Below are 15,922 nucleotides of genomic sequence, written 5' to 3' on the forward strand. Positions count from 1 at the left end.
TTTTTTATACCTTGATTAGCATTAAAAAAAAAAAAAAAGCAAAAAGCAGTCTCAGTGAAATGAAGCCCTACCAAAAGGAGATTATAGCTTCTAGGGTTTTGTGGAAAAAGTGGAAAAGGGACCAGTTATTTCCACTAAAGCAATTATTAGAAGAAAATAATGTCTCCCCATGGACAAACACCAGCACTTGTGGCATCACAGGGCAGTATTATGTGCAGCATGTGCTGGAGGGACGGGCAGGGACATCTTGCTGAGAGCCCTCCATGAGGATCTGCTGCTTCACCACAAGTCGAGGAGCAACTGCTGCACCAGGAGGTTTCCCTGATTGTGTTTGGCTTCATCTCAGCAGCGATGGGGCTTAGTTCATCACATCCCCATTAACGAGGGTGCTGAGGCAGAGTAGCACACAGAGCCCTCCCCCCCAATAGCTGGGAGGAGCAGCAGTCGTGGTACCCCACACTGGGGAGGAACAGCTCTCCAAAATTAGAAAGAGCGATTTGGAGAGCCATGAGCTATGCTCATACATATTGGATTTTATTTTTTTCCCTTAGATGCATAATGATTCTTCCCTTAAGGTCGTCTTGTGAGTATTCGAACCTCAGTTATCTTCCACCTAGCCTGGCGCTCGTATGTCACCTCCGATGCACAGCTGGGTAGGCAGTACAAAGGGTAGGGCTACAAAGCCCTAACTGGCTCAGAGCAAAGAATTTGCAGCTAACCTGAAGAAGCTGCTGTTCATGTATTTGTGGAGCCCTGAGGACCTTCAGGGCAAGATCAGTCACCCAAACGCAACTGGATTCATCACTAGCTTCGTGCCGGCTGGCAGCTGTGTCCTCCTGTGCTGGAAGAGGAAGCTGCTGCTCGTAAAGAAACTTGCTGAGCACGTAAGTGTGGGGCAGCCCTGTGTCCCATGGTGGGGCGGCTCTGGGGCTGGGCTCTACGTCACCCTTGGAGGGGAACTGGTGCACTGGGGACAGGGTCACAGCTGAGGTATAAGGCACAGCAGCTCCTGAGGAAGAATGGGGCTTGGATAGGGAGGAGCAGTGGCAACCGAATGCTGCACAGCTGGGCAAGGACCAGCAGAAGAGCTGGTTCTGTCAGGTTGGGTATTTTTCTCCCAGGCTAAGGCAGCATTGACTGCTCTGCACGTCCCAGCAGCAGGGCAGCCCCAGCTCGTCAACCAGCTCGTTATTGCTAGCATGGAGGAGACATAGTATGGACAGGAGAAAATATATGGTAGCGCTATAAATAAGTCTTCAGCTGTCCCCAGGGATCCACCCATGGTTTTGATTAAGAAAAAAAAAATTACAATTTCATATTTTGCGTGGAGTACAGAAAATTAAGTGGGGTGACTTGAAAGCACATGTGTTGGGCACTGTGAGCTGCGACAGTCAGTCTCGTTTCCCCGCGCTGGAGCTGGGTGTTGATTACAAGAAGCAAATTCAAGCCTGAGGAAGAAGAAACCCTGTGTTTACTGCATGGACAGGACCTGTGGCACCTCCAGGTGCTGTTCTTCCCTTGGCAAAGGCACCCAGAGCCCAGGGGCTTCATTTTTGCTCATGGCTACTTCCAGCTGCTGGTCATGGAAGGGCTTTAGAGGAGCCCCACGCCATTTCCAAGTGGGCAGAGCTAAGCTGCAGGCTGCTAGGGTGACATTGAACTCAAAGGCACCCCAACTATGATTGCACAACCTCTAGTCACATCTTCCAATCCAAAACACCTGCTGCAGGCTCTTGACCTGTTCAAGGACATTGGGGCTTGGTGTTCCTTTTCACTCCAGACCTCATGTTACGGTTACTCTGGCAAAACTCCCTGAGTGTCCAAAGGAAGTTTTCTGAACTAGTGCCTGTCCAGAGATGTCAGCCCTACCTCCATGGTGGGCTAAGGCCAACACCTGGGAAAATTCCTCCTCCCACAGCTCTGCACGCAGTTTCACTACCAGGTGGCGGAGGAGTGCTGAGCCAACTGCCTGGAAATGGCTGCTGCCCGCAGGCTGTCAGCTCAGGAGATCCACACGAAACCCTGCAATTCCCTTTTTTTTTTTATACAGCCGTAGCTATTTCACTTCTCTTTTGATGGCATGTTTCTTCCCCAAACGTGCTGTCATTAGGAAGCTGAAGGGTAGGTGGGTACAGTGGTGACCAGCATGGTGGCCAGGCTCTGCTTCTAGTCTTTCATGGCAGTTGCTCCATTGGCAATAGAGCCAGCATCCTAATATAGCAACAAATACTGAAAGTGTAGTATTTGCAGGGTCTAGTTGGAGGTGCAGAGTCTATTTGGAGGCCTGAAGCTAGCAGTGTTCCCCAGGGGTCAGTACTGGGTCCGGCCTTGTTCAACACATTCATCAACTACTTGGATGAGGGGACAGAGTGTACCCTCAGCAAGTTTGCTGATGATACAAAACTGGGAGTAGTGGCTGACACCCCACAAGGCTGTGCCACTGTTCAGCAAGACCTGGACAAGCTAGAGAGGAACCTAATGAAGTTCAACAAGTGCAAGTGTAGGGTCCTGCACCTGGGGAGGAATAGCCTCATGTGTCAGAACAGGTCAAGGGTTGACCTGCTGGAAAGCAGCTATGTAGAGGGAGACGAGGGAGTCCTGGCAGACAACAAGTTGACCATGAGCCAGCAATGTGCCTTTGTGGCCAAGGCCAGTGGTCTCCTGTGGTGCATTAAAAACAGCATGGCCAGCAGGTCAAGGGAGGTCATCGTCCCCCTCTACTCTGCCCTGGTGAGGCCACATTTGGAGTACTGTGTCCAGTTCTGGGCTCTCCAGTTCAAGAAAGACAAGGAACTACTGGAAAGAGTCCAATGGAGAGCTACGAAGATGATCAGGGGACAGATGATCAGGATCATCTCTCTATGAGGAAAGGTTGAGAGACCTGGGTCTGTTTAGCCTGGAGAAGACTGAGAGTGGATCTCATCAATGCTTATCAATCTCTAAACGATGGGTGTCAAGATGGGGCAAGACTCTTTTCAGTGGTGCCCAGTGACAGAACAAGGGGCAATGGGCACAAGCTGGAACACAGGACATTTCATCTCAACATGAGGAAAAACTTCTTCACATTGAAGGTACCAGACAACTGGAACAGGCTGCCCAGAGAGGTTGTGGAGTCTCCTTCTCTGGATATATTCAAAACCTGCCTGGATGTGATCCTGTCCAACCTGCTCTAGGTGAACCTGCTTTAGCAGGACAGTTGAACCAGATGATCTCCAGAGGTCCCTTCCAACCCCTACAATTCTGTGGTTCTGTAACGTCATGAACTACAAGCAGCTGTGATGGGTCAGAGCCTTTTGCACCACTGAGAACTGGGATCATTTATTTTGTACTGATTCTTTTTTCCCCTCCGGAGTCAAGAGACTTTAAAAAATAATATTTTACCACTAAGAAGGAGCTGATGATTGATATAAGTGAAGAGGGAAGGTCTAATCCTACCGAGTGACTGAAGACAGCTGCTTTAGCACAAGACTTGGTACTCACTGCCAAAGCACACAGTGGCTTTGCTGCCAGTGGCCCTGCCCAGTGTGTAGAATGCACCCGGTCACTTCTGGAGTGGCGGGTGGAAGATGAGGGGTCCCGCACGCATGGGTTTCGCTTTGCTTTACAATAAGAAGGAAGAGAAACTCCCTGGGAGCTGGCGTAGGCTTATGCAGGGAAACGAGTGTGGACCGCAAGCCCCCCGCCCCGATGGCTTTTCCTTGGGGATGTCCTGTGCAAAGCCAAGCCTCCCTTGGGGCTTGGCAAGGACGGATTCACTTTGAAGAGGTAAAAACCAGTGCCTTCATGCTAATCACCTTCCCTGGCAGCAGTGCAAAGCAGCAGCGGATGTCCTCAAGTGGGCTGGGAGCAGGGACCTTGCAGGCAGCATGCATGGCATTGTGTCCCACCACCCCAACCCTTCTTATCTGAATCCACACATGACAATTCTCCTAAGTTTGTTAGTGCCTGGTCTTTAAAGGATGAAATAAGAAAAGGAAAAGGCCATACGTATGCTCCGCTGGGGTTTTACATGCCCACAGTCCGTGGTGGTGCCCACAGTCCGTGGTGGTACCCGCAGTGAGATGATGCACAGCATGCCCTGTGCACAGCGAGCGCTGCTCCTCCACCATGAACAGAGCATGGAGGGGCCACAAAAAAAAGGGAGAAAAAAATAAAAGGGGAACCCAAGCCGCAAGGTTTGTTTGAGAGGAAGTGTGCTGCTCATAAAGCACATCTCTGTTCCCAAGGGCTAATTAAGCGTCAGCGGGACGTTACCTCAGACATCAGAATGACTTTTTTTCTCTTTCTTTTTTTTTTTTTTTCTTTTAATGTAAGATTTCATGCTTTTCAAGCATAGGTGAGTTTAGGACCAAGAGATGACTTAAAAAAATAACGAATGTTATGTTGTGAGACCAGCTGGGGGCAGGCAAGGAAAAGCAAGCAGAATGGCTGAGGAGAGGAGTGTTGGAGGGAGCGTGACAGGGATAGAACATGGCACAGGTACTTTCCTGCCCACCTATTCAGGCAGCATGCAAAAAAAAAAAAAAAAAAAAAAATAGTGTTGCAACAGCTAAAAAAGACGAGCTCCAAAACTTTCTCCAAGCTGCACAAAGCTCTGTGCCTGGCCGTTGTCCCAGTTGCTGGTAAGACACGGCGATGCCTGGATCTCCATGGGGCGAGGACCTGCTGTGGGTGATGTGTGGGCAGTGAGCCCAGCTGCACCCCATAGTTTCGCCACCAGACCTTGGTGACGCAGCCTGAGAGTGATGGGCAATGCCAGCTGGAGGAGACAACATTTATCACAGCTTTGCAGCCTTCTTTTATCCCCCCTCCCCCCCCCCCCCCCCCATGCTATGAATTATATACATGTTTGCTGGGGGCTCACTGATCTCTGGAGGCAGCATCACCACAGGCAGCAGCTAACACTGGTGGACATTTGCCTGCCTCTGCCCCTCCAACATAGCCCTGCACTTTCCTTTGGCTTTTTAGTCATTTCAACGTTTTTTTCCAAATGAACACCTTTATTTTTTTCCCCACAATTATTGGCAAGGAGCAGCGGGCATGGGGGCTGCTTCAGGCACCCGATGGTTGGATGCCAAATCCTGGTCCCCAACATGGAGCAGTGGCTGTTGTCATAACAGAAGCTGCTTATTACTGTCCCTGCTGAGCTCACCCTCCCCTGAAAGCAACCTTCTGACTGAGAGCCCTTTGGGGAATTCGGCTCCAGGGTTACAGTACTGATACTGGGAGTCCCAAGTGGAACCGCGTAAATGCCCCATTCATGGAAGAAAAACATAAAAAAAAAAAAAATAAAAAAAAAGAAGAAAGAAAAAAGAAAGAAAAAAAAAAAAAGCAAGGCAGAACAAAACCCCCAAATCCTCCTCAAGGATGGGGCTCCCAAAAATCCCATGCAGCGAGGAGCAGCTATTCCCTGTGGATATACAGAATTAGCGACAGCCAAGTTCAGCTGGTGCATGGAGAGCGCCAGGCTGGGTGATGTGGGGAGCTTGTGGAACCTCTGTCCCCATCGCCTTGTGCATATGCAGGGCGTGTAGGTGTTTTTGCTGACTGCATCAGGTATTTTTGGTGACTTATCATCTTGGGAGGTACTTTTCCCGCTACACACAGCGAGCTGCGGGCAGCAGGCAGAAGGAAAGCCCTGCGAAGTTTGGCATCCCATGTGAGATGGTTTATGTTTGGTGGGGACTAGGGAAGGAGGAACCAAAAACTCACCCAGGAGGATACTGGAGACTCAAAAAGTGGGACTGATACCCAGAAAGAAACAGGTGACAAAATACATATTGCCTGTGACAGGGTGGCAGCAGCAGCTCAGAAACCACACAACACCTTTCTCTTTTAAAAATGTCATTTAATCCATTAATTCCACAGCATTGCCATCATACATACCAGCACGACACCTCGGTACATGGGACACAGAGCCAAGGAGATGCAGTTACCCAGAAACACGCTTTTTCTTAAAAAAAACCCAATGCCCCCTAAGGATGTAAGGGGGAAAAAAACAGCGGTAGGTGACCGGAATAACTAGTTCTCTTCAGCAAGTTAAAGGCACTTAGCAAGGGAACGAAACGCCAGCCTGACCAAGCGGCCTCACCCAGATGCCCCACAAGCTGGACCCTGCCAGGCGCGATGCCAAGGGTGATGCCGGGGGGTGATGGTGGGGGCGGCCATGGGGTTTCCCGGGAGCAGCCGGGGGCTTTGTTGCTTTTTTTCTTTTTTTTTTTTTTTTAAAGCTGAGAGTAAACTTTTTGTATCTGGGGCTTTTGCTGTTCATGCTTTAAATCCAGCAGCAAGCACCTCCTCCCCGACACCTGAACAGCCGCTTCTGATGGAGGCACCAGCCCCGCGCCCCGCTCTGTGGCCTCAGCGCATTGCAAACATGGCATTTTAGAGCAGAAATATAAAACCCAGCGGGTCTCCCCACATGCAGGCAACAGCATCAAGCTAACCAAGAGCTACAGGGAAACTAACACCCCCCCCAATATATATATTTTTTTCTGCATAGAGTTTACATTGTCCCTGGTCTGCAGGGGAGGGCTCTCCAGCCTAACCCATCCCAGCATCTTTCTGCAAAAGCTGGGGGCAGGTACAGCTCCCTGCTTGGGGACACTGCCTAGCAGGGACACGGGCTATGATCCCCCCCCATGGGGGGAGCTGCGGGACAGGGACTGTCCACTGGAAACCCCCTGGAGCAACTCCTGGGAAAGGAAAACCAGCCCTAAGTTAAAACAACCTCCCCCCCACCCAGACCCACCAAACCCTGCCGAGGGCTGGCGCTTCCATAACCTGCACTTTCGGCAAAAAGAGGGGGGAAAAAATAAGTAATTTTATAAAATACATTCTTGGCAGGGGATGAAATTTTAACGTAGCTCATGCTTTTCTGAAAACACCCTGAATAAGATATTAGCCAGACCCTTCGCTAAGATGGATTTGCCCCCAAGGAAAAAAGAATTAAAACGTAAAAAGCTGGTGCGGGCAAAATGCCTGTCTGCTGCTGGCTATGGCTGGGCAGCCTTAGGAAGGGGACAGTCGAGCTGTTTCAGCATTAAATCAAATACATGAGGGATGGAGACAGTCCTATTAGTCTCCCAGTGTCCCTCCTCCTCTACGCGCAGAGGAGGACACATCCAGCACTCAGCTACTAACGGGGAGCCCAGCCCAAAGGCAGAGAGGTGAGTAATTACCATATATAATACATTTAATATGCTGCTTAGATTTTTAACATAGATTTTTTTTTATTTCTGACATTGGTGAGTCATTTAAATATTTAGCCCAGACAATAAAATATAAAAAAACATCTATGGTATGTGCCTGCTGATTCTAACAATAGTCACAATATTAGGGCCCAGTGAATGTTATTATATAAGAATCTCTTAAATCCATGTTATACATACATTATGAACTTACAAATAAATAACTCTACAAAAATCCTGTCTTCTCTCCATAATTTCATGTGATCGGCAAAAAAAAAAAAGGCTCTTTCTGGTGATGACAAATCAGGAATTGCACATTTAGTTTGAGGAATACATTACTGGTGCATCACCAAAGTCAACCACTAGGCAACAAAAAGACGTATCATATGAAACAATTTTTTAAATTTTTATTTTACATATTTATACATAAAACTTTCAAGGTAACTCTCTGAATCCAACTAAATGTTAATAGCACATCTAAAAATGAATGTCAGGTAGTCAACATTCACAAAATGTTGAAAACTGATTAAAATATACATATTACTGAAAGCTACAACTTCACTACGAGGCAGGCATGTATTTTTTTTTGACTTGTATAGCACCGTCAAGTACAGTTTCTTTATTTTAAAACTACAGTGAATAAAAAAGTAGTCAATGGTAAAATATCGTTCAACTGAAAATCTCTAAACAAACAAAAATAAAGTTAAACTACCCTCTCTTCTCACCCATGATTTATAATGTTATAAGTACTGTACATTTTTTGTAATAATATTATTAAAATGCCTGATATTTAGTGGCACGAGTAAAAAAATTAAAATAAATTAAGAAGCAGAGGCCAATCACCGGACATAAAGCTTCAGACATGGTCAATGACTAACACTGGTTTTCTCGTGCGCCACCGTGGACATCAGCGCTTGGACACACACAGAAGCAAAATGAAGTCTCGCTCGAGCTCTGCTCCCGGGGCTCCGGGGTTCATTTTGCCGGCATCTTCTCTGCCATGTGCTTCTGCTGACTTTCGGCGTGTCTTGGGGGAGGAAAGAAGCCATGTCAGTCAGTGGGCCAAGGGGAAGAGGAAACCCAAACCACAGGCAGGGCTGTGCTCCGAGCCGGCATCCACACCGCTCTGGCAGCAAACCCAAAATCACGTTTCCCCGAGGGAAAAAACAAGCACTGGGCAAGAGATGTGTGGTTTCTGCCCAGGCTTCTTCCCGGCAGGAGGGGATCAGGAGGTGGGTGAAAGGGAGAGGAAATCCTTCTCTGGAGTGGTTTTGGGTCAGCTGGGATCCTGTGCTCCCCTCCTGCAGGGATGGCCCCAAATGATGCCGACATGGGGACAGTTGGTGCCCCCCATCATGCACCAAAGCCCCCACCATCCTGACCAGCTTCCAAATACATTTCATTTACTGAACGGCCATTAATCGCATTTAGGAAGCAAAGCGTTTCCTGAAGCACAGAAGGACAAACAGATGTGTGGTGGTACTGGCATTTGTCTACTGACCCAGCTCTACCCCCATCCCAAATCCCCTCCTTTCATCACTTGCTCCTCCTTAAGGGAAGCAGCGATGGTGTGTCGCAAGACCCAGAAGTGACAACCCGCCTGCTTGTCCCTGGGGCCACCATCCCCCGGGCAGCAGGAGAACTGCTCCCCAAATCCCTCATGGCCACCCCAGCTGGTGGAAACTTTTTCCAGGCTGAGCACCATCAAATCTCAACCAGCTGCTATGAAGCACCACGATGTTTTATAACAGCAACAAATTGAGGCTTCATTTTCTGCAAGCTTAACGCTTTGGTTCTGAACCCCCAGTCCTCGTGCACTGACAATAACCAGCATCACCTTTTCTGGCTTTCAATACTTCTTAGTGTTTCTGCAGGGCATCACTAAGTATCTCAAAGGAAAATGTGTCTTAAGCTTTGCTGCTCAGGAGATGGGAATCCTTTAGGAAACCTGCCTATATTCTCCAAGGATTTCCATTTTATTGGCTATTGAACATTAATATTTAAGAGACTCGGAAATTCTCCCATCAGTAAAGTCCTCCTGATGGCAGAGACAGACCTGCTGCTGCTCACCCCAGTGGGAAGGGTGAGGGACATGGGGAGCTGCTGGGATTTTCCCTGGATGCATGGGGGGTTTGCAGCATCGCTCCTTCCCAGGCTCTTTTCAGGCTTCAGAAAGGGAAACACCAAATCAAGAGCATGTGTCTGGGGAGCTCTTGAAAGCTGCTGACGGTTTCCAGAACCCAATACCTTGACTTCTCATTTTGGAGGAGAGAGGAGCGTCCTGCTCAGCCCTTACCTTTGATGATGAAAGCTTTAGAACTGAAATTCTGCTAAAATAAAACCCCTACGCGCTGCTGACGGTGAGCTGGGACCTGCGAGGAGAGAGAAATACCCCGAGGAGCCTCCTTCACCTGGTCAGGTCCTCGATGTCCACCAGCATGGCGTCCTGCTCCGTGTGCAGCTCATCCCGAATGAGCAGCAGCTGCACCAGCTCCTCGTTCAAGCCTGGTGCCGGGGAGAAAGGGGGTGAGTTTGTGATGTCCTGGAGAACCCCGTACCTCATCCTTCCCCACTGCATTACACATAAGCTGGTGCGAAGAAGCAGAAGGGACCTCCCCAAAGGATGCATGTTTTCTAGGATACACTGTAAGCCCCTTGCTGCTGTATGCCAGCAGTTCCTCTCTTGAAAGCTTAATGCAGCAGCAAAAATAAAGATGAATTTCTCAGTGCTTGGAGTCCCGCTGGTTCAGCTTTCGCTCAGTTGTGGGCAATAACCCTGAGCAAGAAACAGGCTGCAGAAAGTGGCCGAGCTCCTCATCCAGGCAGCCTCAGGTTTAGCTTTGTCATTCCCTGCGGCAACGCAGAACACGCTGCCTACCCGTCCTGCCCTGAGGTGACTGGCCAAGCTGGCCCCTCTGCTCCAGAGGGATGTTCGTGAGATTGGATTCTTGCTTGGGGTTGTGTCAAAGAGCAGGGAAGAAGAAGAAAACAAAAAGGACCATGTGAAAAGTTAACCTGCTGGCCCAGGCTTCCCTGAAGGCTCTACCTGCCCATCACTCACTGCCAGAGCTGATGTTTAGACTGCTTAAATATGCTCTTCTTCAGTTAACACCTCTTCAGTTTGTGACACAAGCTCAGCGTTAATGACATTAACACTCATGCTCCCGTATTTGCTTAATTAACAAGCGGTGGTGGTTTTTTTTTGCCTTCGCAGCACAAAATAACAAATCACGACTCAAGCAGCTCTGCATCCTCAGCAGGGCCGCTTCCAGAAGGGATGCCAGTTAACCAACATGGGTAGGGAAGGAGCAGGACAGCAGCCCCCAACCAACCTTCTTTTGACCTGCAGGCACCAGAGAAGTCTACCTTAAAATGGTTAATTAATTAATTACTTGGAAGATGGAGATCCCTTGGGGGAAGAAAACCCTGGATCTTTTGGAGAGAGCAAGGGTGAGGTGGTGGGGTACTGCCCCTGCAGGCAAATGCAAGGACCCATGAAATGTGTTAAGGGGCTGTAGCCAGCACAGCATCGTGTTAACCAGGGAGTGGATTTACCCTGGGATGTTTGCTAAACTGGAAGGCTTCTCCACTTATGGATGCTTTTGATGCTGTGGCATAGCATCACACAAAGATGCAACCATAAAGCTACGAATGGCAGATGGTTCCAGGACAGGCAGACTTCCCAAGACTATTTTTACCCAACCAGGGTTTGAGTTACAAGTAGGGCATTAAGTGCTGGCACAATGCTACAACCATCCTCTCTTACAGAGCCAAGCGAGCGCTTCAGGAGAAACTGAAAAAAGGAAAGAAAAAAGCTGAAAGAGCCAAATCTGGAGAGAACTCCATCTCCAGCTTCTGTGATGTGCCTCTTCCATATATTCATGTTATTATACATTTATCAATAATTCTCCATGTATCCTGGAGAACCATTCTTAATTAAATGGGACATACCAAAGAATAATTAAACAAGTATCACTTACTTTCTATCTGTGAGTGGAGATCATTGACTATCACTTGTAGCTGCCCAATAGTCATATCTCTTAGATCAGTGGGTTTTAAACTTCTCTTCATCAGGCATTCACTTATATGAGGCATATGTGGCAGCTGAAAAGAAATGTTCAATTTTGTACTGTTTTCTTTGAATTACTTGTATTCTTGAACTGTTTGCATTGCAGACATCCCCCTCTCGCAAGCCAGCATCAAGGAGTGCACTGAGAGAACCGAAACAAGCTGAAACATGTACACAATGTTTGACCCAGGTCTTCAGATCTACTAGCATCAGCGGTGGAATGACTCAAGGGGAGACAAGAGCTATGGCGAGCAGCATTGTACCAAGGCAGGAGTGCTCCAGCTCGGGATGAGATGGGGTGGGATGGGATGGGCTGAGTACCTTAGAGGGTGAACAGCATCATACCAGCCTTAAGGCAGTAACAACCTTCACACTTCATCATCTCATTCCCTGCATCCTGTAATGTCCCGATGAGACAACCCATGTCAACCCTTCAACTCCTGACTGACAGTCCCCATCTCCACTGCTCCTCTGCACGTCTACAAGCACTGTGAGAAAGGACTGCCGGCTGTACATGTCTTGACAAGCAAAAGCAAACAGCAAAAGGGCTAGCATTAACCCCCCCCCGGCCCCATGCTGTCCTATGGCCCCCCACTTACAAGATCCGCTACCGGCGATTTCTTCCTGTTCTGCTTTTCCACCTCGACCTGCATTTTGGCCATGGGCTTTGCCATAGCCAAGGCCATTTTGGCTTCAGCTTGGAGTTTCTTTTGCCTGGTGAGGAAGTCCATATCATCAAGGGACTCCGACTCTTCCTCCGTCGTGTCTCTGTCGGAGTAGGATGAGCTCTGCTTGCTCTAGGGAAGCAGAAACGCAGACGCGTTACTGCCCCGTCGCCCCAACCGTGCCACAGCAAAGAAGTTTGGTGTCAGCTTAAGTATTTTTGTACACTTACAAGTGGTATCATTTCTACAGAAGAGGTGAAAGCACAGATCTTTTTTTTTACCTTAATCCACAAGACTATCTTTAAAAATCAGAGTAATTCCCAGATAGGCCCCCTTGACTATTAATAGCAACTTGAGCACTTCAAATGGAAACAGAGGCAACCAGCTCAATAGGTGTTGAAGGAACAGACTCGTTAAGCTGAAGAAAAACATCTGGAGCCGCAGTGTTATATTCACAAAGGAAAAGAAAGGAGAGGAAAGCTGGCAGGAGCTGATACTGCGTCATGTCCACTACTGCCCTGATAGTTATCGGAGCCAAAAAGAAAGGGAGGAAGGAAGGAAGGAAGGAAGGAAGGAGGAACACCTTCACACGAAGGCATCTGCTCTACAGCAGCTCTTTACAAACCAGGGGGAATTTTCTATCTGCCCCTCCGCACCTCACATTTCTTTTATTGATGGCTGAAGATGCCACTCTGGAGTTTAGTGTTGATGTTTTAATAGGATCAGCTCTTTATCAGCTTTCATTATGGATGGCCTCATGGTTTCCACGCTCCAGAGCCTCTGTGGGATGGGTTCTCGGACCTACCATGGGCGACAACGGCGTGTCCAGGCTGGTTTCTGTCTTGCTGTCATCGGCATCGCTGTCCTTGTCGCTGCCGCTGTCGTTCACGAAGCAAATCTGCAGGTTCATCCCACTTTGTAATCTGTGGGGGCAAAGGGAGAGGTGACACCGTGGCCCCCCCGCGATGGCTCTCCACGATGCACTGATGGGCTGCGTGGGCAAGATGTTGGAGCACTGTCAGCAGCGAGTTGTTCACCTTTTGAAACGATGCTGTTGTCCTGATGTGTATTTGCCTCAGGAAAATATAAGTTTTTTTCCAAGAAGATGGTCATCCCCCAGCCAAAGGCTGAGCCAGGACCACCAGCCTGCGGTGGCAAGGCACGGGCAAGTTCTCGCTGCTGCCCAGCGCTGCCATTTCTGAGCAGCAGTTAAATATGGGACCGGAAACTCAGTGGCCAGTGATGATAATGCTTCTACCACCATCTATTGATGAACTTCAGAATTGCTGAGATACTGCAGAGCTTTTGTCATCAAGGGTGGCTATCTTATTACATTACATAAAATATTATATTAAAAATAGATATAAAATATATCAAAGTTATAAAATTATATAAAAACCATATTTTTATATATAAATATATAAAATAATATCTAAAAAATATTGATGTATTGTATAAAGTGACATGTTAATGATTGAAACTATTTATTCAGAAGGTTAATAACACTGTTTGTGGCCAAGAGGCACTACTGTACAGCAAGAGATGGTTACTGTGTTTTCTGGACTTTCCACACCATTGCCCAATTTGGACAGGTTAGAGACCACCAAAATTCATCTTTCCGGGAATGATTTTCTCTGCAGTGGTTCAGGGCAGGGGTGTCCCAGCACATGCTGAGAGAGGGAAAAGCACTTCTCCAGCTGAGAGCATCCCGGCTTTGGCTCAAACAACAGTTATCTCCCAAAGCCACTGCAGAGCACGTCATCAGCCAGGTAACCCATTTTATGAGTGCTGACTGATGCCCGTGGAAGAGCGTGGCACACCAAGCTCCAGGTAGACCCCCATGGCTCCCTCTGCTCAGATCAGCTTCCAAGAGCAAACCAGGGAATGGATTTTTTTGACAAAAGGGTGTCTGTGAAAGCCCTCGCTGATGCTCACATTGGGGAGCAGCTCTGCAGCCACCAGCCGAGCCTGGGCTCTCCAGGAAAATTCACACACCTGACACCAGGGTCAGGCCCATTTGCCTCCTACAAATTCTGCTCTCCTTGCATATCTTCCAAATTCATTAAAAATCATTCTCAGAAACTAGAGATTTCTGGGGTCACCTCAGCCTTCTTGGTGCACCCTACCCCATAACTACCTGCTGAAGAAGGGGAGAGCTCCCCCACAGGTTCTGCTGCCTGTTATTCCTCATTCCCAATGCAGGGGCCTGTATTGGTACTGACAGACAGCAAACTCTGATTTTCCATTTATTTTTGTGGAATTTCTTATTCACTATTACCATAAAATAGATAGCATTAATAATTGAAATTTTTTACGCTGAGGGTGGTGAGACACTTGGCCCAGGTTGCCCAGTGAGGTGGTGAATGCCCCATTCCTGGAAACATTCAAGGTCAGGTTGGACAGGGCCTTGAGCAACCTGATCTAGTTGAAGATGTCCTTGCTCATTGCAGGGGGGTTGGACTAGATGGCCTTTGAAGGTCCCTTCCAATCTAAACCATTCTATGATTCTATTCTATAATTCTGCACAAGCTTTTAACCCGTGGTGGGTTAAACAGATGCGGGTACCCAGGCCGGGGAGCAGGATGCACCCTTGGCTCAGCTTCAAATGGCATCATGCAGAAAGGGCAGAGCAAGTGCAAAACATCAGTTTGCGACCCACACGCCTTTCGAGAGCATGACCCCGATGCCTGAAACCCAGCAATTCATGCTCTTTAATTTCGTATGCAAGCACAGTTTCCAATGACAGCAATGGTCCTGCAAAGGTTCCTGTTGGTCCCGTGACAGGCAGTGCGCAATATTAATGCTTTGCCTGGACTATAAATATTAACGAAACGCCAAAGCGTTCAGGTACAGCTGGTAATTTCTTGTGGCACAGCTGCCAAACCCTGCCGTGCAGCGTTAATTAGACCCGTGCCATAATTACAAGATAGCAGCCCCTGGTTTAGCTGTAACTACACAGAGCAAAACTGTTTTCCCTTTCAAATGACTTGCAGTTCAATTTAATTTCACAATTGTACCTCTCTGGCATAATAACAGTATTCCTCCTGGTTTTATGCCTCTCTAAGACTTTTTTTCTTCCCCCACACCATGGCAACAGGTAGATCTTCACTCCCAATGTGGGAGGCGTTCAATGCTTTCCAAGTGCCATGGGTTACTCCTCAGCAGCTGAATATCAACAAGCCTTTCTGGAGTATTTTTGATGCAGAGATTTTAAAAATCAGAGTAAGTGAGGTAGCCATGCTAAGCAATGTGCCAGCCCTGGGGATGAAGCTGTGTCCAGCGAGCGGAGCCTGTGCGGAGGATGTGGATGTGGGGAGAAGGCAGGGAGCCACATTAAAGCTCATTTTTTCCATTCTCTGGTGTTTTCTGCGCGTGAGATTAATTGCTCTCCACTGCCCTGCTGTCACCAGGGCTAGCTATCAGCATCAGATCTGTTTCCATCAGGCTGCCACCTCCCCAGCCACCAAAGGAAGATGCGCTTTCACAAACCCATGGTTTTTCACCAACTGTCACCACGCTGCCTGACCCAGGACTGGTGGGATTATTCTCGATCCCTGCCCTGCTGCAGACAGGGATGTCTGGCATTAAACCAGGCATTCAGACATTAAAATCCTCAGTATTTTGCAACTCAACATAAAGAACTCCTTGGGGGAAAAAAAAAAAAAATCAACTATTTTCCTGACAATAACTCCAGTTGTGCATTCGTGATACTTCTACCACCGTTCTTGGCCCGCACAAGTCAAAGGCAATGCTCAGTTCAGGGCAGGGACCCTAAATGAAAACCAAAAGGAAACCTATCTCAGGAAAATTTAGCTCATTTGCTTTATCCTCTGAGCATCCAAATTTCTCTTCTATACAATTTTAACCTAATATTTTAGCATATTGCTTACATAACTGACAACTATTGCATTTGGAGCATGAGACATTGTTCTAAAACAAGGAAAATTCAAAAATATGGTTGCAAGTGAAAACTGAGGGATCCTCTGAAGGGCAGGCCT

The 15,922-nt window shown here is 47.9% G+C and overlaps 1 protein-coding gene across 6 annotated transcripts in view; it reads right to left on the minus strand.

Moving 5' to 3' along the window:
- Positions 1-5,843: 5,843 nt before the first annotated feature.
- SCHIP1 (schwannomin interacting protein 1) overlaps positions 5,844-15,922 on the minus strand; it is a 132,449-nt gene continuing 122,370 nt past the window's right edge. For 5 of the 6 annotated variants that reach the window (XM_074153458.1, XM_074153463.1, XM_074153459.1 and 2 more), the window contains 5 exons: positions 12,730-12,847; positions 11,859-12,056; positions 11,171-11,294; positions 9,602-9,695; positions 5,844-8,217 (listed from right to left, as the gene is read on the minus strand). In XM_074153458.1, coding sequence (XP_074009559.1) covers positions 8,166-8,217; positions 9,602-9,695; positions 11,171-11,294; positions 11,859-12,056; positions 12,730-12,847 — 586 coding nt within the window. In that variant the 3' untranslated portion in view covers positions 5,844-8,165. The remainder of the gene's footprint in view (positions 8,218-9,601; positions 9,696-11,170; positions 11,295-11,858; positions 12,057-12,729; positions 12,848-15,922) is intronic. The other variant, XM_074153464.1, reaches the window with a different exon arrangement.

The sequence above is a fragment of the Numenius arquata genome, chromosome 9 (assembly GCF_964106895.1).
Source record: "Numenius arquata chromosome 9, bNumArq3.hap1.1, whole genome shotgun sequence".
Taxonomy (NCBI): Eukaryota; Metazoa; Chordata; class Aves; order Charadriiformes; family Scolopacidae; genus Numenius; species Numenius arquata.